At 39.3% G+C, this 23,200-nt stretch overlaps 1 protein-coding gene across 5 annotated transcripts in view; it reads right to left on the bottom strand.

Annotated features, from left to right (window-relative positions):
- The window catches only part of AGAP1 (ArfGAP with GTPase domain, ankyrin repeat and PH domain 1), a 375,973-nt gene that overhangs the window by 235,512 nt on the left and 117,261 nt on the right, over positions 1–23,200 (bottom strand). For 4 of the 5 annotated variants that reach the window (XM_062578166.1, XM_062578164.1, XM_062578163.1 and 1 more), the window contains exons 2-3: positions 18,308–18,366; positions 10,749–10,836 (exon numbers count right to left, since the gene is read on the bottom strand). In XM_062578166.1, the coding sequence (XP_062434150.1) occupies positions 10,749–10,836; positions 18,308–18,366 (147 nt within the window). Of the gene's footprint in view, positions 1–10,748; positions 10,837–18,307; positions 18,367–23,200 lie in introns of those variants that run through there. The other variant, XM_062578167.1, reaches the window with a different exon arrangement.

Below are 23,200 nucleotides of genomic sequence, written 5' to 3' on the forward strand. Positions count from 1 at the left end.
GCCTGCTAACGTGCGTTTTAGTATGGCTGCCCATCGTATGAGTTAAAATTGGTATGATTTCCCTCTGCTAGCTAGAAGCATCCCTGTACCTATAAGCAGCATCCATTTAAAACAAAATCAGTATTTGCTTATGTGTCTGACCAACCAGACAACCTAGTCAACTCCAGCTATTAAAGCAGGCCAGGAGGCACCAACATGGGGCTTCTCTTTTCTGCAGAAGCCATACAGATGAGGTCTCTCTCAAAGACAGCTTTGAAAATTGATTTAGGAGTTACTTAAGAATATGACACTGCTGAAATAGTACCACAGGACAGATGCATGGACTTGGGGAGACCAGACGAAACACTGAACCAGGCTCCTTCCAAAAGCCTGCAGATAAACTGAGTGGAGAATTCAGCCCCAGCACATGCCAGCACCCTGACAGAGGACTGCAAGGCGTGAATGAGCATAAGTTGAACCAATCACAGAGCTGCAATGATTCACGTCAGGAAATTTGTCCTCTTCTTCCTTCTCACGCGAGCGTCACTGAAGGTGGCTGCAAGTAATTTCCCTCCTCCTAATTTTCATGTTTGTATGAAACCGAAAACTAAATTATACCAAGGTAATAGACACTAATGAAAGCTCTCTGGCTGCTTCTGCTGTGATGAATCAAAAAGATGAAGCATTAATTGGTACCTTCTTGGTACCTGTTATCATGCAGAGCTCATCACTGAGCCCTTCTAGACAAAAGTATGCACGTTTAAAGCATCACACTACTTTTTAGCAAGTGCAACAGAATAATGCCCATCACTTTAAACACGCACCATGGAAAGGACCTAGTTGTCTGTCTTCTGAAGAGAAGCACAACCTCAACCCACAAAATTTTCAAATGTGACGAATAGGTCGGAAATATAACACTACTTCAGGGCTCCACCTTGAACTTCGAAAACCCTGAAACATCTCAGCTGATTTTCATGCAAACTGGTGAAACACCTGAGCCCTGTGCAAATAAGGACTCCCCTCTGAAACTGTTCCACTAACAAAATATTAGACACCCGTCAAATTGGCATAGGGAAGTAACATATTCTCACCTGACGTCTATTGCACATAAAGACAAAAACATTGGCACTCAGCATGTAAAGCCTGGAGACCTAAGTTTTAAGTATGCCTCTTTCTTCCATGTTTCATTCCCATTAAAAAACACTGCTGAAAGTTTAATGTGGAGGGCAAAAACCAATAAGAACCTGCAAAGAACTACCTGCACCAGCATCCATTCAAATTCCCTGCACACACTGCCGGGTTTTAAGCTTGCAAGTGCCAGACAACCTCGTTCAGCAATATTCTTACTTTTGCAACACCAATGGGAATTACTCCAAAACACTGAATCCTGCGACTATGCGACTAAGCTCAGCTTTTCAGGCTGAGCTGCCACGGCGCTTCCTGCACTGCTGCTTTTGCTCCTCGTACTTCTTCCTGGCACCATATCCTCTTACTGTAGCACAGGTTGATTTAAACTTTGGTAGGGCAGAACCATGAATGTCAGATGTCCGAGATCAGCCAGACACAGCTCCTGAAGATGAACATGCTGAAAGACTTGAAAAGTGATGCCTAGTTAAGTATTAAAATGTAAAACAAAAAAGATATTTGTAGATTTATCTACAGGGCTCAATATCTAGTTATAAAATAGTAAATTGGGCATTTCTGACAGCTTATTTAAACTTGTTCTTGACTTTTCTAGTTTATTTTATTGACAGCAGGTGCAGACAATTGCTCACACATCACACCCACTAATTGCATATATGCTACAAGTCTAATTTTAAAAACTTATTTTTTTTCAAGTCAGCTGGAGACAAACAACAAAAAGCAGCAATCAGCTTCTTTGGGCAGGGCATGATACTACTTTAGCACACATACCCAGTTCCATCAACCTGCTTTTTCTAGTTTAAAAAGCTTAAACCCAAAAGTAACACCTTCCGTACAAGAAAGCACTTTGCAAAGTTAGTCCCACAACCTAAGTTACCATAGCTCTTTAACACTGCAGTTCCTTAAAAAATAATTAGATCAGTTTAACGTATATTCTCTCTTGCAGACCCTCAGCCAGCTCAGCCAAATATTCACATAGCTTCTACCTTTCAATCTAACACGTAAATCATCCTCTGCCAACACCCACTCAAAATTTCCTTACAGAAGTTCCAGTCTAATTTCACAGACCTAACATACAATGCAAAAACAGCATAACTAATAAGCTTAAAACATACCTGCTAAAAGCAAAAATGGCAGGCTGGTGTGCGGGAGGGTGGCTTTGTTTGGGGTTGTTTGGGTTTGCGGTTTCTTTTTGTTGTTTTTGGTTTTTTTGGGGGGTAGGTTTGCTCTTAAGCCTCCTCCTCCTCTCTCTCTCTCTCTCTCTCTTTTTTTTTTTTTTTTAAATACACTTTGGTTGTAACCAGCTTCTATGATATCTCTCCTTCCATTACAATATTACACTGTAAATGGTAACCTTGAAGTTAAAATGGGACTTAACCAGCTGCAATTATACTATAAGCTGTCTGAACATAAGTAATTACAGTGAAGTCTGCTAAGGAAATCAGGACAAAACAACTATTAGCATCTCAGGCGAGGAGGGTTTTTGTTTTTTGTGTCTTGATTACCCCCTAAATAATCCAATTCAAATATGAGACCAGACCCATCATTACATAGCAATATACTGTGCCTTACAGTTACAAAAAGCTATTTTCTCTGTGTATTGTACTGAACACCTCTCATACTAGTATAGCTCAGAACTGAGGGGGCGAGCCAGAGAGAGCAAGAAAACGATGAAGCCAAAATAAAAACAAGATTTCCAGGTATATGTACCTAACGTCAAGCTGCAGCACTGCAAACATAAATAGAAAACTCTAAAACTAGCTGCTGTGAGAAAAATAGGTTGTCCATTTAAAGGTTTCACTGCACGCAGCCAGGCGTACAATTTCAGGTATTCTGTCCAATCAGCAGAAATATCTAAACTCATGTTTTTGTCACTAAAAGATTACTGCCATCAAAGTTAGTTGGAAAAAAAAAAATAGTTTCCTCCTCCTTTCCCACATAAGGATCTCTCTCCAGAACAGGGGGAGCTTAGCAAGTGCCATCCACAGTGGTGTTTCTGCAGACCTCAGGAGAACAGACCTTTCCAATAACCCAAATTGTCCTTAATTGTTTGCTGCAGGCTCAAAGACCACTCCTATCTGAGCTGAGGACACATCCTCATGCAGGTAGTGTATACTCACGATGTAATATCCAAAGCTGGACTTGATTACAGGGAGCACAGTCACAAGCCACAGATATACCCTCATTCTGATGGATGTGGAGGCTTTTTGCAGGCCACACAAAGAGAAGAACTATCTGCTTGCAAGCATCTATGTTTTATCATATTCCAAAGTCTCACTCATCGGGAAACCCAAAACATAATAGAGCCAGGAATCAAGCCGATATCCTCTCCCTCCATCCCTTTTCCTCCTTCATCATGGTATATACATAGAGAACTCGGACGAGTGAGGGTCCTTAGAGTAATGGTGAAAGTGGAATCCAGTCAATCACCTAGGCCAGAAGCAATCCTGCCATTGCTCAAACTAGGAGGCCCTCGTCATTGCTAAAAGGAGCAGAAAGCCTAGTGACAATCTCCTACAGCAGCAAATTCAAGAGCCCATTGAGAATTAAACACAGTGCAAATAAAACCGGCTACCTATTACACTCTACAATATGCCAATACAACAACAACAAAAAAAAAGAAGCAGTGTATTTAATGGAAGTTAAAAAAAAATACACACAGAAACCCAGCAATACAAGCTGAGAAGGAAACACTATGTGGAAGCTGAGAACACTTATATATTACTTGAAGATTTTTAAAAACTAAACATAAGGCTATGACTTTTAAAAGCTTAAAAATCTTTTTTTTTTTTTTTTTTTTTTTAATAAAAACAAAAGGCACACCCTTCTTCAACCAACTGTCATGCTAAAATGGCTTGACTCAACAGCACCAGAAATCAAAGAACGCTGGAGAGTCAGGAATCATCTTTAATACTATTAAGAGCCTAAAGATATAATAACCAGTATAAATCTAAATTACAGGTTTTATCTAGTAAGAAAACTGAGGAGCCTGTTATAAGAAGGGCACAAATCCTACGGACATTAGTCTTCAAAACCTTTGAGTAATAAAGCTTCATTGCACTTAAGACATCTTCACTTAGATCACTCCACCCTCAAGGCACACAACCTAAAAGGGAAGTCCCGACCACGAAACTGCTCCTTCAGCATCTTCTCCCCAGGAACACAGCAAATCCTAACGTTTTCCTTTAATTAACATAGTTCCTTATTTGCGCAACTCTTAAAAGAGCAATCAGCTTGACTGCTGGAATGGAGAACTTTTCAAAAAACTCTCTAAACCTAATTCTCTAAACTGCTCATCTCAGTGGGGGATAGAAGAGAGGAAGACAAGAGGGAAGGGCTGGAGACCAGAGATTTCAGAATACATAAGCACACTCTTTCATGCTAAGCCTAAAAGGCTCTCAAAACCCAAGAGAACCAACTGCAGCTCTACTTTAAAACGATCAGAAAAGACAAGGATGCTCTTTCATACCCGGATATCAGTACGAAATGCCAACTTAAAGAAATAAGAAATTGGCCAGTACTCTTATAAGCAAATGGAAGACAAGGAACTAAACGGAGATAATTTTGAAACACATACATCTAAAGTCATAGCTGTCTTCCGTATCCAAGAGCTATTTAGGTTTCACAGATGAGACCTCAGCTGCAGCTGCCCAGAACAGCACTGCAGAAAGCTTGTGAAATACTGCACCAGGGGGTTGAAGTCAGTACAGGGAACTTCAGCTTCTGTATTTTGTGGCCTGAACATTTTGATACATGAAATATCCAGCTTCTTTAAAAACAATGGATTGGTAGGTTAATATTGCTATTTTGAACTTATATGTACTTACAATTCTTAAAGTCTCACTGTACAAGCTATGTGTAAAGTCAGCCAAGTATGGAAATGATTTTTTGAAATTCCAGAAAAGAACAGATGAAAGGATGGAAATTGCTCTTTAAGAAAAGTATGTATTCAGAGAGTAAATTCACTGTGATTCTTTCAAGTTTCAGATGAGTTGTTCAGAGAATACAACAAAGAGTTTGCCTGGAACAGGTATTTTCTTTTTACTCATGAAAGACAAAATTTGGTTATTTAGTAAATGCAACCTTCAAGATTCTTCCCTATTCGTACAGGATTGAAAAAGAGCTTTAACCAGATGAAGTCAATTACTTCTGTGAGAAGATTGTGTAACCTTGGGAACCTAAACGTTTGCAAAATGAACAATTGTATTTCTATCTTATATATTAACAATGAGAAAAATAAAGAAAGAAAACTTGGTCGAATTCTGCTGCAGCTCCCATGCTCTATTTAGCACCAAACTGTGATCCTCATTTCGCTATTACATCTCCCAGCACTTGAAGGTAGAAAACAAAGTCAAAGCACCATGTTCCCTTCCTGTCTTGTTCGTCTGAATACATAATTTAATATACAGCAAGACGATTCATACTTTTTTTTTTTTGTTCAAGACAAACACACACCATTCTTGGTTTCATCACAGTGCCCAACAATTGAAACATTACATGGTTTTGCTGAAAGAAATCAGCAGGAAGGTTACTTGGACTGGTAAGATGATGGTTATACTTTTTAGTATACATATTTTTTTGAGAGTCCACAGGTAGATGAAAAGCTCACAAGGAGGTGGTGAATAAAAGCAATCAAAATTTTTAATCAGTGGTCATGCTCACCCCTCCTTTTGTAAATGCATCCTGCTGATATCGCATGATATGGCAAGAAATAGTTACCAGATATCATAAATTGAAAAACATGGATATCATAATGAAACTAATAACAAAATAGGTATCAGGTGAAAAAAAAAAAAAAAAAAAAAAAAGCATAGGCCAAATACATACTTCCAGGACCCAGCCATACTGGACTTACATATCCCAATATTTGGTAACAGGCTAGAAACTGGGTTTCACAGTTCTCGTTATATTCATTCTTCTCCAACGGTAAGGTTGAAGGTGACGCTTTGTTTGTTTTTTTAAAATAATAAAAATGTCAAGGTTTTTGACCATTCCTGTTGCTTTCTGTTCATTGCAGGTACTGAAAAAAGTTACTTGGTGAAGGCTGCTATAGTAAAAAAAAAATCTTTAAATCAAGTTTGGAAAATGAAAAAAAAGTAAATGATCACAAATTTCTGGAGAGGAAAAAAAAAAAAGAAAGGCTTTATGCTGCACCACTGGCTGGGGACACACACACACATTCATTGTAATTCTTAAAACACAGAACAACAACTAACTGAAGGTAAGTGTATTTGAAATGTGATGCATCTAAATTGCTGAAGCTTGTAGCATATCCAGGATGCAGCAGAAGCAGCATTACAAAACCCAAGTGCTAAACAAATCACTGCACCTCACCTAAACCAGTGTGATCACAATCCTGATAAGCCAACTAGAATGAGAAACCCCATGTATACGTTCAATCCAGTCTCCAATGAAAACAAGACCTATAACGGGCTACAGCTAAAGTAATTTGGAAGGAGGAAATGGAAGGCAACCAAATAACCTTATGACATGAGAGTAAAAAATCCTCTGATAAAAAGAAACAAAAATATTTTGTATGTTGTTAAGTGTAACTCCACTTAACAATTAGCAATTTTATTAGCAATGCTTTTCTTTTGCAGTCTGTACTGAAGAGGAAGTTCAAGCATTATAAACCCAGAAGATAGGGAACGAACTCTGTTAAAAGAGGCACATCGTACATATTCATCTAGATCATGCTCACAAGTTTCTCTACACAGACACACGAAATCTCCACTGACTGCAGCGGCTATCTGCCCTCTCCAGTTAGGTTGCTCAAGAGGCTTTATAACTTTCAGAGATCAAAAATATTTTTCTCTTCCCCCCCGCCCTCCACCCTCTCACAAGAGCACATGTCTTAAAAATACCTGAATATCCAATTATTAGCCTAATTAAAGCATTTGTCCATTCTTTTAAGGCCAAAATAAAGCAGATTGCCACTAGGTATCATTAATTCTCAGAGAGCTAGCAGCAAAAAAGGAGGTAATTTCCCACTTCAGGAAAGAGAAGATGGGCTTTCAGTTATTTTTACGTCAGCCTCGTAAATATGCATTATTCTAGAGACTTGTAGCCTTAAATCTTTTTCAAAACTTCCCAAATATCTGCTTTGGTTACATCTACTGCACTAGCTTTCTACTTTACATTTTACTGTGCACCCAGAGGTACTATTTTCTCTATCCATCTCCTGAAAAAGGTACCTCTTCCCAACTCTCATTTCAACTCTCCTCATCTTCCAACTTAAGGGGATTTGTTAACATGACCTCACCTCTCTCTCTCTACTTTTTTATTATTATTTTTATTTTATTGCTTTTCAACAAAAATGTCCTCGACAGTTTCAATAGTTTGTGTTTACGTTCACAAATCTTAAGATCACTTTGATGATGGGGTAGGAGAGAAATACTACATTCTTTTCATCTCAGTTGGGACATCTTGAGCAGAAGCACTTGACTACGACTTTACACATAGTAAATACAAATAAAAAACTCACTGGAGAAAAAAAAAAAAGAAAAAAACAACCCTTGAAATAATCGTTACATCAATTAGGGTCTTCACAGACGTACCAGAGAGATGTGCAAAGGCCCTGAATTCATGTTCCAGGCCTCTGAGGCTTTCTAGAAAACATCAGGGAGCCCTGAAACTCACTGCTGTTGTCAAGTTCAATTCACCTCTATTCCATGCACACCGCGTTTCATTATGTCCTTGGAGGCAGAACCGAATTTTAGATGGATGAAAAACACACACCAGGTGGCATGCAATCTTATTTGTAGCTCTACCCTAAAAAAACAATTAAAAACCACACCAATGACTGCTTAGAAGCTATTTTTCTTCTAATCACTTGGGAGGTTTTTGAAAGATCACAAATCGCTTTAATAAGTGTTCTATTTTAAAACACTTTCCAGTTTCATTACAGTAAAAAAACTGCAAGACTTATACAACAGAAAATCAGGTTGTTCTAGGGCAATATATTGTATTTTGTTGTGTGAAAAGAAACATCTGATTTAAAATGTATTCTACAGGAGTAAAGCCAAAAGCATGTTAAGTACACAAAGTAAGTTAAAAATCCCTTTTCTCCCCAAGTGTGACTTATCTCATTCTAACAGAAAAAAAAATGTTCACATTACAACATTGCAAGAGTCTAGAGAGGTTAATTCTGACCAGAAATAAAAGTCTGGCCAAACAGTATGAAGAAAACCTGTTTTACACTGCGATGTTATACAGTTCCTCCTCTTGAGGGGGTGGTGTGGCATGCAGAAAGAGCAGTAGGAATGCCTTGTCTTAAAGGGAAGAGCTGAAGGAAACATGAAACCACCTGTATATGCTTAAGATTCATTTACTGGAGTGCTGAAGCTACCTTAAAGGCTTGAAAGGAGATCTGGCACTTGTCTAACTTGGGGCAGGTTTCACGGTAATTGCAGCAATTCAGAAGGCAAAGGAGAGCAGGAACAGTAGTCTCTGGTTGTAATCACCATTCTCACATGAAGTAAGCATCAATCATTCCCCAATTAGATACCAATTATATGACGCCTGACAAATACCAATGAATAAAATTTGCTGGTAGTAAGCCAAAGTCAGTCAATGTTTTTTTCTAAAAACTAGTCAATCAGCTGAGACCTCAATACCTAACATACACATTACTCTATCCAACTTAATAAACTCGGACATTTCAAAGACCCCAAAAAGGACCAAAGGAAGATCTGCACTGGTCTCCAACATAAAAGCTGTGTCTAGAATTTAAACATAGTCTCCATTTACGGAGAGCTACAGGTCCCATGCAGAATACCAAATCACAAGGTCTCTACTCCAGTGCAAGAGAACCATCTGCACTGGTGTCTCAGTTCCCACAGAATGACAGGGTATAGACTTACACTGAAATAAAACAACACCACCAATCATTTCTATGGATATTTACTAAAGATAAATTATATGGGTTGATTTCTTTACTGCTAACTTGATTAGAAATCTTGACCTCTCCCTTACAAGGTGAATTAGAGCTCTTAATTATTCTAGTTTTTCCACTATTAATGAAATGGAATGGTGTCATTAGGGAAGCTTGTCAGCTACACTTATGTGCAAAGAAATGATCTGACACTGCTTTGGTAACTTAATTCTTCGAGGATAAACAGTCTGAATGTCACTCAAGCACTGTAAAAAAAAAAAATCTTGAAGACAAAAGGGACAGATGGCAATGCTCCCAAGGAACACCATGTAAAATATTCATAGTATAGGAGAAGAGTACTGGTAACCCTGTGAATAACCAAGACATTCAGGTCTCACAAGAATAAACAAAATATTTTCTTTTCATGAGATGAGGGGGAAAAGAGATCAGTAGAGATAATGACTTTTTTTTTCTGAAGACTTGTATTCACTTGATATGCATATTATCTTTTCATTTCTTGCTATCAGCACAGAGATGCACTAGGCATAAATGTGATCTACCATTACCTTCTCCTTCAGATCAGCAAACTATCCTTGCACACTGAACAATCAAGCTAACATGCAGTTGTCAGCATCTCCAGTTATCACCCCACACTAGTCCCAGCTACAGAGAAGCAAAAACTTTTAACGTGAGAGTATGAACTAGAGGACTTCACTGCTACTGCAATTATATCAGAACAGCCTTATCCATCCCTTTCCCTCTCCTCCCATTTTAATTTAAAGAAAACTGGTTAAAATGTCAAATACTATGACTAATAGCTTCCTTTGGTAAGAGTTAATTTGAAACAAATGTTACCATAGATGCATGAAGCTACATACTACTGAAGAAAAGACAACTACGGCAAGGGACAAAAACAGTGAGATGTACTAAAGACTTGAAATCAAAAGGGAACAAATCAAGATGATACACATAACAAGGGGAAAACACTATAGTACAAAAACTGTGCCTTCTGTCTCTTCAAAACAAGACAAGAGCTGCCATGAAGAGAATGTATAGTTACCTGCATCCATATCTGCAAAGAATGGAACAGCCAGTAAGGAAAAGAAGGAACCAGAAATTCAGTGTCTCAGAGTTGGATTTAAAAGTTCATAAGGAGAATAAATAAAAACCAAGAAAGTATTTAGTGTAAGATATACCTCAATAAGACTCTATGATTATTTTGATTTCAAGCTATAAGTTTGGGTTGTTGTTAAACCCTGCAATATTGTCAAGTACAAACCAAGTTTTCTGTGGCATAAAAATATTTCTTACAAAATTTTTGGTCTTGAAGTTTTAAAAGTTAAACAAGGAACAATTTACATCCAGTTTAAGCTTGTGAAACTACAGAAACCCAATACAAGATTCAGTAACTGTGGCTTTCAGCCGCCAAATGGAAAGTACTAGCACTACTCACAACAGTAAACTCTTCTCAATACACAACTACAAAAGCTTCCCATACGGACAAATAATGGATGGGAAAGCACTTAATGATGCTAAGTGGTTATGGAAAAGGTACAGTTATACTCATTGCCTGCACTTATCTCCAGTTTGGAGATTGTTAAAGGAAAAGCACAGTTCTCTATTAATATAGTGTAAAAGCAAAACTGATTCTTTACCTAATTCATTTCTGCACGATTAAGAAGAAATAAGAGTGCAGTCTAGGAAAAAAACTAGCAAAATCTGTATGCTATTAATAATGTGCATATCCACGTACCTTCAGGTGATTCTTCCTGGACATATGTGCCAGTCAGATACCGGTGCACAAGTGCAGACTTGCCACTTGCTAGGTTACCCACAATCCCCTGAAAACAGGAAAAAAAAGAAAGGAAGAAATTAAACTGCAGTTAATCCTCATAAAAAGCAGCATATTTAGGCAAATACTCAACACCAAAAACAAACTTCTCAGCATTTGAAGGAAGAAGCCAAGACAGGAAAAAAATCTCAAATAATGCCAACAGGCAAGAGTACCTGTCAAAAATCTATGGTTACAACAGAATACACATACCAAATACATAAACCAAAATCAGGTTATGTTAGCAGAATTCCTTTATTCATCTCACTAGTGATGTTAGTTGGGAACATCAGGCAGGACGAAGACCTCTCAGAGCAGCCTTACCACCTCTTAACTGGAGAATACAATGATATAAACACATCACTAATATCTAATATTGGAAAATATTCCTGTAGAGCATCCATCTTGTGATTCACACCAACTCTAAGCACACACACACACGCACATGTGCGTGCGCACATGCATATATGTGTGCATGTGTATATATACACACACACACACACAAATATACATATTTTAGCAATACAAATACAGATTTTGGCATGTCCATTATGGCTTGTTAGTCTCTAACTTTACCAGTTGACTTTCCAACAAGCTTATAACTAAAACTGCCTGCACTCCATGCCTAAACATCTGCATCAGGGACATCTGTATCAACTGACAACCAGATATATGCAAAGAGACTTCAAGTATACATAATTTTTCTCTGTTAAGCTGGTTTACTAAGTATTTCTTCTAAAGAAAGGCAAAAGAGGTAGATCACAGCTCAACACTATAAGAATTTTCTTCCCAGAGGTGTTCAAATGCCAAAGACTTGAAAGCCTGCTAATTCTGTTTTGTGGGGTTGCTGTTTTCAAGGGGTGGCAGCTGATGCACAAGTCTGGCTGCATTATTCCCACAGTAATAAGCAGATCACCCCTTTCAAGCCACAGCCTCACGCTGCCGGATGATATGATCCCTGATGATTTGTCCCTGGGCTGACCATCAACCAAAAGTGGACTGACATGTGCAGCAAGCAGAATCCAAGATTTCAATGTTTGCTCTGTTCTTCATAGCTGACAGTGAGTGTCAGACAGTACACCTTCTCCATGCTTCAACGAAATGCCTTTTTTCCTTGCTTAGTTGTCATTTACTGATTCAGATCTCCCTGAGGAACAGAACTCTGAACACATTGCTTTTGGGGGAGGATAAGAGAATTGTATTTACTTCCTCTTTTATGCAAAACTAAGCCGATCCTTTTCTACGTATCTATCTTGATCCCAACTAACATGTTCAGAAAACAAGCTCCCAGGAGTTAAGCAGATCAGCACACAGCTTGTCCTAAGTTGGCCAAATAGATAGAGGTAGCATGAGCAAGTTGTACATTACTGCTCATCATCTGAATCCTAATTGATAACATAAGCTAGCATCTTATTAAAAATAGCTTAAACCAAAGAGCTAAGAGTCAGAAAACTGGAGAAGGGATGTCATTCTTTAAAATGACAAACACTTCAGTGAGGAGAGCACCAAGGCAGCACTAGGAAGGACACCCGCTTTCCCTCTCTAGCTGACATACAAAGAATAGCTCAGTTAAAGCAGCAACTTTGGCACAGAGCAAACAGAAGGCAGCCTCACAAGTCTCCCTGGAGCCCCTGCGATTAGGTTAGCAGGACACAACTCGAACAGTCATGAAATAATTTATAATCAAAGATGCCATAAGTACAACCAGAAGCCACTGCAAGTGTAGCTGTTATCAACAAAGAATGGTCCCACATAAATAAGAAGGAAGCCATAGCCCAAGCAGTTGGGCAAAAGACATCTGTTCATTAGGCTTCTACGTAAGCTGACTTAAAAGAGTGTTTAAACCAGCATACTGGAAGCTTTTAATCTAATTTACATCTAAGAGGAATTGCAGGCAGTGCTAGTGTATGTCGAGATGTCTACTTCTAAAAATAAGTACAAGATAACAGAAAGGCGACTGGCAGTTCTGCAGATGACCAGCCCTTGCCCTCTCAGACACCACTGACACCAGTCAATGCTCTCTAGAAACACACAACAGCTTCATTCCGGTCAGGCCACCACACAACCCAATGAGATCTGCTTCACCCTTTAAGACCAACAAACAAGTGACTTAACCTAGCACAGCTATAAGTTATCAGTACAACTGTGATCCTACAAACTTTCAGCACTGAAATTCCAAAATCACCTGAGATCTTTACTTCATGATACGCGTAGCCGATCGCTAAGGTATCACTGAGGTTCCTAACTGGCGAGCTAGCTGATACCTCGTGCTATAGTTTGCTGCATGGTCTGGCTCGAGGGATTTCATTTTGAGCGCTCAGTGCTAGAAGTGAAATTTCTGTCTCAAAGTCCATCTTTTTATGATCTTTCATCACACAGATACATTGCAAAAGTATCTTGGGTCACTAAAAATTAAGTGACAAGACCTAAAGAAAAATTCCTATGGAAATTAATTTCTATATACAGAAGGCAACGTGAATATATATACAACATACAACACCGAGCTTTGCTGTTGTTGTTGTACTGATCCCAATTCAGGCATTCAATGAATGAGGAAGAGAGAAGTGGGAAAAGTGGTTTGGGACTTCTCCATGCACATACAAAGACTAGCAAAAGCTAATGCAATACTGCAGATCTCCAGCTCTGGTTATTTCTGCTCTGAATACCTGACTTGACCGCAACTTCATTTTAGCTTTCTCCAATGTTTAATTAGATATCGTTAGGGGTGAGCTACAGGAAGAAAATACTGTCTCTAATGTATGCCCTGTAACCTCAAAGCATCAAGTAACCTCTTTGTATGCCCTCTCCCTGTCTGTACAGGCCCTCACTGCAAGAGGCTACTTGCCCCTTTCTCACCCTTCCCCATTAGAACTGATTTTTCACTGTTCAGGATACTCAAACACCAGAATAGTAAGTTTTAGCATGCGTTAACTCATTTAACATTTTTTAGTGGAAGTGGCCAAGGCACAAACAGTACATCACAAATACTGGGTTTACTTCTATGTGATTTCTTGTTTTGAAAGAGACATTAATTTAATGGCTTGCTAGTTGTCTGTTTTCTTCCATGACAAGCCCAGTGATATGCTGTATTCCCTACAGCGGGCAGGGTCATTCCTCAGTAGTAGCTGAACCTCACACTCCCAGGCAAGTTTCCATCCCATCAGCCCTATATTATGATAGCCTAGACCAAAAAGGGCAAGGAAGTTGGAAATCTCATCTCTAAATCAGTAGATTAAACACACCACTTAAGTTGTCTCCTCTGCAGATAAATAGTCTGTGACCAGGCTATGGCCCTTTGAGTAACATAATTCCTGAGGAATTGGAAAACAAGCCAACTTCACATGGGTTTACTAGGAAAATAACAGTAGAGAACAGGACTTTGAATTTTCACTGTACCTCTAGACCTTTGGAAACAACATATCGAGGCTATGTCTCAGACCTGCTATGTCATCATCAGTGCAAAAATAATACAGCCCTGGGGCTGGAGGTGGTCATTAAACAAGGAGATACAACCGGAGTTAGAAAAACCCATTTACAACAAATGGTTAAAACAGTTACTTAAAATGACCCTAATTTGTATATATGTAGGACTCTAATGCATTAGCTGCCTGGCCTGAAGAGCTTGCAATTTCCACATGAGGAGGCAAGAAAACCACGAACAGGAGCAGCAAGAGGTGGATCTCCATTAAGAAACCACTTCACTGACACAGGCAGTAAGAGTAGAGCTTTCTTCTTTCAGGAAGCATTAAAACCATTGACATGTACGACATGCAGAGCCCCTGAAGTGAGGTAGTACAGGTCCTCCCTCTTTCTCCTTTCCTTCGTTTTCACAAGTTGCCTCCATACTGATAATCAAAAACATTGGAGTTTTAAAGACAGTGCAACACTGCATTTCTTTAGAAGAATATTCACCTCTTTCTTCAGAGTGAGGCTCCCAGGTCTATTTTTTAATTCATAGATTCAAAACCCACTGAGCTAACAATAGGACTTCAGAAGCTTAAAGAAAGATAGAAATGAAAATGAAAAAAAAAATATGTACTGTCAATTTTGTCTTATCCACATACAAAACAGCAGTGGAATTAAAATCCAGCGTTACCAGCCTTCTTTTATTCACTGCGCTGCTGAAGTGACACTGCTCTGAGCCTCTCTCTGATATTTAGCACCAAAAAACAGGAGCAATAAAATTCACACTTGAAAAATCTGATCTCCAGTACCAAGAAATATTTCTATCAGGATTAATACTTGTTTTTCAGGATGGTTTCACATACTATGACAAGCACACCAGCCTATATCCAGAGCAGCTGTGTTCCTGTCTCCCATATTCTCTATGCAATCTGAGCCATTTCTATTTTATAGGGATAGTGAAAATGAACAGATGAAACACACAGAGTTATTACAAGTGTGTTATGGACCAAAAACACCATTGTAAACCAGTTCAGAAACCGAGAAATGCAGCTTAGGAGGCTACAGCACATTGCTTTGTCCTTAGCACTGTGCAGCATTCAATTTGGAGTAATCATTTGTTCACATGCTTTAGAAGTGCTTAAAAAACAAACCATCCCTCCCATAAACACTATGCCCATATGCTACTAAAGCCTTTCTATATAAATACAAAATGTATCGGCAATATTACTCATTTTAAAGGTACCTAGCACACAATCCTGACGACACATACACTTAGTGCATGTTTTAAAGTAGTAAATGCAAAGTTATTTGTCCAAAAAGACCTCCAGTTTATTCTGCCTAACAGGGCCTAACGGGGCCCCAGGGTTTTCTAACTGTTCCAGTTACAGAAACTATTTGTTTAGCAGAAGTCCAACCTGCAGCAACACGATGCTCCCAAGGTCCGGACCCTAGAGGGACAACCACCTCCCAAACCTCCTGACAGCAATGGCTGACATACACACGAGCCCACCTAGGCAAGCCCACGTGCTGAGACTGCAATTCCTTTATTTTTTTTCTTTTTTTCTTATTCTTTTTTTTTTTTTTTAACTTCTACTTCTGAAAAGCTGAACTTAATTTAAGTTCAGCATGTATTATTAAACAAGGAGACAGAAGAAAGGACTAGTATTCTTGCTTGAAAGTACGTTGGAAAAAATCTGTCTTGCAACCCCAAATATTTTATTTGCTCTCCCCTTATACTTTTGTAGGGCATTTTGTATAGCAACAGTCACCATAAAAATGAAATATTATCTGCAATTTAAAGGCTGCCCAGATCTTATGGAGAAGACCACCTCTCCCACTGAGCTACTAACCATCTTGTCCTGTACAGTACAGCCCACTCCAGCAGCTAAAGCGAGGGCAGTTTCATAAACTTGCAACACTAAACCTCATCTCTCCATCTGCGCTGCTGCACCAAGTAGTGACAAGCGCACCATGCTTCTGTCTTCCCCAACACTCGGACACAAGCTGAAACAATGCACCCACAGTTACCCTTAGTGGTGAATATAATGATAGATCTGTGGCGCAGGAAACAGGTTTGGCTTTTAATATTGCCCTTGGCTTCCTCAGCCGGAGGCAAAGGACACGGGCACGCTGAGAGCAAAGAAAGCAGATTTTCAATGGGGCTCCTAGTCTGCCCTTCCTGCTGCAGCACAAGTTCATGGCCACAGCAGGAGCTACTAGTTTTAATCATTTTAATCAGACTATTGTATTTGCAATGGTACAAGTTCTGCTTTTATCCAGGACTGTACAAATTCAGGCCTCAGACAATAAGCTCGAGGCTCACATGTGCTGACCGCTTAAAATCAATTCTCTAGAGCGGCTGCTCCAAAGTTTACGTTTGTGCCACCGGCTCATCCAATACTAGGGCAAGACGTCCAAGACGAAAGCATTCACGTAATGTAGCCTTGGTATCGCAAGAAACAGTTGTACTCCAAGGCCTTCTCTGGAAGTTTTACCTAAGGCTCTGCCCTTGTTCGTGTTCTGTATTACAACATACAGTAATCGCAACTTTGCTCTCATCAGCAAGCCTTAAGTTGATTACCGGGTGCTGTGCTTGGTCTGGTGAGGAGGGAGACATGATGAAGAAAGGCACCCTCTGTAGACCCCCCACTAACTTCAATTAGCTATGACTGCAGTAGCCCATATGCAACCGATACCTTCCAGTCCTACATTGCTAGTATTTTCTTGTATAACATATTTTCTGCAAATACCTCTTCCAAATTGCACCATCAGCCAAACTGAATCAGGCCGCTGTATCCACTGACTACTCTATTTCTCTTCTGCTGAAATCAAAACAGCAGCATAACTCCAGTTACCAGGAAGCTGTCTCAATTTAAATGCCATTTGGGTAAGAGCATGTCATGTTAAACTTGACCTATGCTTTCTCTCATCTTCTTAGACACTATAATCGACTCAGATTTGGAAAAAGAAGTTTACCACATGAAAACTGGACTAATGAAGCACAGCCCCAGCTGTCCATTCTTAAATTGCTATGGTTTTGTCCAATTCACTTCGCCACTCACATGAGGACTGGATCAGAGCAGCTTTACAGTTACAGCAATTTAAACATAAGGTGACCTGCATTCTCTCCACCACAGACCCCTATGAGAGGTATTACCAAGTACTGTATCTTGGATACTGTAGTTTCATAGATTTTTCTAAACTGACACTACGTGATTAAATGCGGACTTCCATATGGTGTACACCACAACGATCTGATCTCAGCAACTTTATGCTGCTGGCTTGACAAGCTGCCTGTTTAATAATCACTACTAAGAGGTTTCAGTGTGTACCACCAGCCCCTCTGGTCACAGATTTTACAACAGTAACTTCATAAAATCCCCCTCACCCCCATCTCTGTGATCCTTTTGACTTCTCTTTCACATACACATCAAAAAATTTTGCAAAAGGAAAATTTTGCTAGTGGAAGCAGCTGTCAAGCCACTCTTAATTCTTACACTAAAAGTGTAATTTTTAAACTGGCTAAATTAACCTTCCAAACATTCCATTTCTACTAACCATGACAAAAAAAAAAAAAAAAAAAACCCACACACGAGATACACGAACAATCAAGCCAAGTCCAAACAAACCCCTAGACAGAACATTCGCTTGAAATTTTTTAAAATATTGAGAAAAGGCATTTAGTCCTTGAACAAATAGCGAAAATTATTACAAGGAGATAAAAAGAGCTTTAGATATTACATATAGCTTTAGAGGTGACCTGCTAATTCTCCCTCTACCCCCATTAAAGTGTAAGATCTCTCTACTCAGAAGCGTGCACTAGGAAGCTGGCTCAACTAAGCAAACGAGTTGAAACAGAAATAAAATACCTGAGTAGACCTTTGAAGCATGTTCATAAAAAGATACATAAACTTCATACAGATTGTTTTGCTGAAGGAAATTGTTTTGCTTTTCAAAAATATTGCTTTCTACATTTCTCCACCCACTTCCAAAGTTGAACAAACCTCAAAGTTTTTCACATTTGTGCATAACATTTTGAGAATGCTTTTCAGAGGTAAAAGTAAATATAAACTCACCACTTTGAGCTCTGGTACAGCTCGGCTTAGTGTCCATTCCTGGCTATTTACAAAGGCATCTGTAAAAGTGAACAATACGCACAGAGTCAGTACAATAGTATTGACTGGCCAGTTGTCCTAAACATCATGTTAGGTACCCAACATGAAAATTCACATTCAAGCTTGAGGTAGCTCGTTCAACATCAAACTCACTTGGAGTTTCCTAAATGCTATAAATGCCAGAACCCTGGAAATGATTGTACTGCAGAATGGGTATGTTCTCTACACTCAGGCTATCATCTTAATGCACATTAACGAGACTAAAAGCTAATTACAATTCTTCTGTGTCACGGAAAAAAAAAACTCCTCTTTTCTGAGCTATATATAGACCAATTGCTTCCCATCCACCATGATACAATTTTTGCTCTACAAAAGCTACCTTGGATTCCTCAGCATATCAGATGTCAACACTTGCACTTACTAGCATCAGTGGTAATTTCCCTACCCAGGTAAGTGAGAATATTGGTTTATGCTAGAAAAAAAAAAGCTATTTCAGTACTGTGACAATCATGGAGCTACTCCACATTAAAAAAAAAAAAAAAAAAAACAACACACATCTACTAAAAATAGATCAAATGCAATTAAAAGAACAGAATAAAATAAAAATCTAAAAAAAATTCCCCAGATCAGAAGAGAAAATAAAAAGAGTGCCAGCTGGACATACATAATCCACATGGACATTTACAGTAAAATTAAATAAAAACTGTTCGTGAAATTAATACTACTGGAGGCAGAGGGGAATTGATTTTGGAAAAACTGGCAAGTCAAGTTCACCTCTGCTTCCTAATACAAAGGAAATCATCAGGGCTGCGGCCATGCCCAACCTTTCTCAGGCATGCATTTGAAAATGAGAAATAGGACTCAATTTTTCTAGTTCAGAAAACATTCCACATTTGGTTCCGTCTGTAAGGGTCTAGCTGGCTGAAAGCAAAGAGATACCACTTTTTTGTTCCAAATTCAGTGTTACTCTAAATCATGATTTAACGTTTTCCAAAACAATGCAAAACTGATTACAAGATTATCCCTAGGTTTCACATTCACAATATACTCCCACCAAGCAGATTACAACGTAACCTCGATTCACCAGCACTGAAAATGTGCCAGTGGAACAGAGCCAGTTCCCAGGATTACAGTATACAACAAGTCAAAAGTTATGCCCGATTACACTGGTGAAGCTGTCTAGAAGCAACCACTTCCAAAACCTTCATTCACTTATGGACAATCTGGAAAGGCAGGAGGATATTTCATTCTCTCTCTCTCGACGCAGAATATGAAAACATGCAAGTGATTTTCCACTTTTAGTATTCCAGTTGGAATAGAAGACACTACTGTCACTAAGTTCATTTAAAGCAATCTAAGGTGATAAACAACCTCAAGTCCCTGGTGTGTATCTATGTTGCATGGCACGGTACAACCAGCTAAAAAGCACAAGCCTCTTCCGTTAAGCAGGTCTGACCCGAAGGCAGCGCAGAGATCATTTTCCTGCAACCTGATGTTTGTCAGTTGGGATTTATCTATTCACAGTTTTAGAGAGCAAACATGACTTAACGGGTTTTTTGTTTTGCTTCTGTCCCATGACTGTAACCAGCATTCCTTACAATATATGTATTGTTTATGAGAAAAGCCAAGGATTACTAAATACACTTTGGATAAGCAAACTAAAGCATTTTAGAAGCTTAAGCATTGCATGAAACAATTACCAGGTAAAAAGTGTCTTGAAACACTACAAGGGGGTGAAAAAATGAACTGCATTTTCCAGTTATCACCTCGTCTTGAGTACAGAAGCAGCTCTTCGGGTTGAAGGGGAAAGCAAGCATTTGTCAAATATTATCAGTCTCATGCCAAATAAGACTCCAAGCCAAGAGAGGGGAAGATGAGGACAGAGGACAGCAAAAAATAAACAGTGCTTGAGAGTTGGGGCAGGCAGAGGGGGAAAAAAAATGCCTCAGTTGTCACAGTGCTCTTCTCCAAAAACATTCCTCATTTTCAAGTAATTCAGGGCAGCTGGGATACACAGTAGTTCACTTCAGAGCTTGGGAATACTGCAATAGCATACAAAAAGGCTGCACCAGGTCAGGTCAGAGATCCACTATCCTTTTTCTAGCACAGATCAGTAGCAGATACTTAGGAAAGAGTAAAGATACTCTGTGAAGAGCAACTTGTGTTTTTACGGCAGGTCACCAGCAGTTTACAGTTCAATGACTTCCATTTAAACGGACCAAGGTAACAGTTCAAATTCATCCAGGGTGAAAACAGCTGACCCAAGTGACAACCGTTCCATCATCTTCCTTAGGGCCAAACGGATGCATCAGATCACAAGAGACTGGCAGACTGGAAGCCAGCCAAGCAGGCTCAGATCACCGGATGCTCATCCGCTTGCTTCCAGAAGGACCAAAGAGACAATCCAGAAATCAGCAGTACATGAAAATATTAGTTTCAAGCCAAAGAATCAGGGGGAGTCTTTCCATAAGACACCCAGCCCAAAACAGGCAAGAGATGCAGCGTTTTGATCAGGAATGCAGTCTAACAGACCTGCTCCAGAAGCCTCATGGTGAAGGTATTCAAGAGGGACCACAACCACAGCTAGCAGCTCTGCAGCCAGGAAGATCTTCCCTTCAAGCACGCAGTGGAAGATGCCAGATGCTGAGCGGGGGAAGGAATACGAGTGCCTCAATCATTTTGGCTGCAGCAACCCAATCTGCAACACCTGAGCTTCAGATCACTCTCCTCGTGGTCAAGAGGAGCAGAGTTGAATGTACAGCCCTATCAAACATACTGCGTGTGGCAAACTTGATGGCCTTCCTCCAGGTCCCACAGCTTCTGCAACAGCCCCTGGCAAGTCTGCACAGGACTCTAGCACTACAGAAGGAATCAAAGCCCTGCTCCAGAAACCTGTCCTAGCCAGCTGGAAGTAGAGGCATCCTCATCTACCTCTTCCCTGACTGTAAATCACCAATTCTCGTGGTTCTGCTTTGAACAATTGTTGATTTGGACAGCAGTAGAAAAGGAGCAGAAATTCCCATCCAATTCAACCATGAAAAGAACAAACTGAAAAACAAAAACAAAAAACAACAACAACAAAAAAAAAGCAGTTCCCTGCTGCACAAAGCCTACTTGTTTAGGGCATAAAGCACAGGTTTCCTAACTGATACTTCTGCAAAATAATATACTCATTATTTATTGCTACAGGACAACAGAAGTCAACATTTGGCTGGCAGCTGAACAGTCATGAAAATTCAGGGTTTTTTTTCGCTCATTTGGACAGCAGTAGAAACAGTGAAACACTCAGAGACTCAGTTATTCCAAATGCATGAAAACTTGCAAGTGCTGATTTAGATTTTACCTTCATATATTTAATCATTAGTCACTTCCCAGTAGAGATAAACTAATCTGTTGCTTTTGATTTCCACTTTTGCCACAAAACATGTTCATTAGTTTATAATTATACTAACAGCCTCCATATCACAACAACACATTACTGCACCACTAACAGTTAAAAGCCCAAATTTTACCACGGAAAGAAGAGATCAAATCATGAAAAACTGGTGAAGACCAAGACCATGAAACAGTTTTCACTAGATTTTAATTACACACAACTGCATGACAGATGTATGTGACCCCACATTCCTCTTCATAACCCAAACACAAAGCTTCATTTATGCTTCACAGCACTGCTCCAAAACTTTTTTCCCCTCTTATACAATTAATACCAGAACTACACATTTGATTTATCATATTAGGCTCAGAATAACACAAGAGAACCACCATGTTTTGGACACAGTGGGGCTGAACGAAAGTTAGGTTCAAACTCTCTCTTAAAACACACCACACTGAAGGATTCAATTTTCAACCAGCTATGATAACAGTTTGACAGCTTGGACAAACTTGAAGGATCTCTACTATAAACCAAGTTTATGTTTAACAGCCTAGAGGGTAACACAGCTTAACACATTACGGACTTGCATACAAATGGCTGGGGTTTCCTCTTGTATTCAAAAGCTCAATTCCTCTGTAAAGCTTAGGACAAGGATAACACGCCTGCTTCTCCTTTTCCCATACCTGTGTATGCACTGCTTTTTTTTTCCAGTTTTAGCTGCTAAAGCCAGACAAACAGACAAGATTTAAACCAGCCATTCCCTATGCAAGTCTCTGCAGCAAAGGTACAGGAAGAACAAGCCAAATCTGCACAAGACAAGGAGTTTCAGCTCCTCTTCAGATCCTCAGGTGTCACTCTGAAGAAAGCTAAGCTGATCAAGGAAACCTTCAAACTCAGGTAGGTGTAGGAGAACTGTCTATTAATTTCAAGAGGCTCCAGTAGAAAGGAGCATTGGATTTTACTACCAGATAGGACTAAACAAAAGGAGGGTACATAAACTAGTGCTTTCAGTTTTGAGAATGACAAAAACCTAATTAAGCCAAGCAGTAGCTCTGCAGAGGTAGCAAGGACTTCATAATCCCTATGCTTTTTTCTCTTAAGTATTAAGCTTATTTAATTAAGATCTTTGCATTCCAGCCACACAGAGTAGGTAGGAGAGGCAATAAGAGGTAAAATTTGAAAAAGCCAAGGGACTGAGACACAAAGCAGAAAGACAGCAACCAGCTGAACAGAGAAAAAACCTTTTTCTAGCCAGCATTAATTCATTCACTCTGCAAAGCTATTTGGTCCTTCACTCATTGAAACACATCAAGAACAGTGCAATGTCCTTCCAAAATAGTTTCAGCTACCAAGTACCTTCAGAAAGATAAATATATGCATTTCAACCCTAATCAACCATACAATACAGGAAGTCAAGCAAAACTAAGTTGACATGGTGTTGACCACCTGATACTCAGGTAACTACTTCTTGTTTTGCA

This window comes from Rhea pennata, chromosome 6 (genome assembly GCF_028389875.1).
Source record: "Rhea pennata isolate bPtePen1 chromosome 6, bPtePen1.pri, whole genome shotgun sequence".
NCBI classification, from domain to species: domain Eukaryota; kingdom Metazoa; phylum Chordata; class Aves; order Rheiformes; family Rheidae; genus Rhea; species Rhea pennata.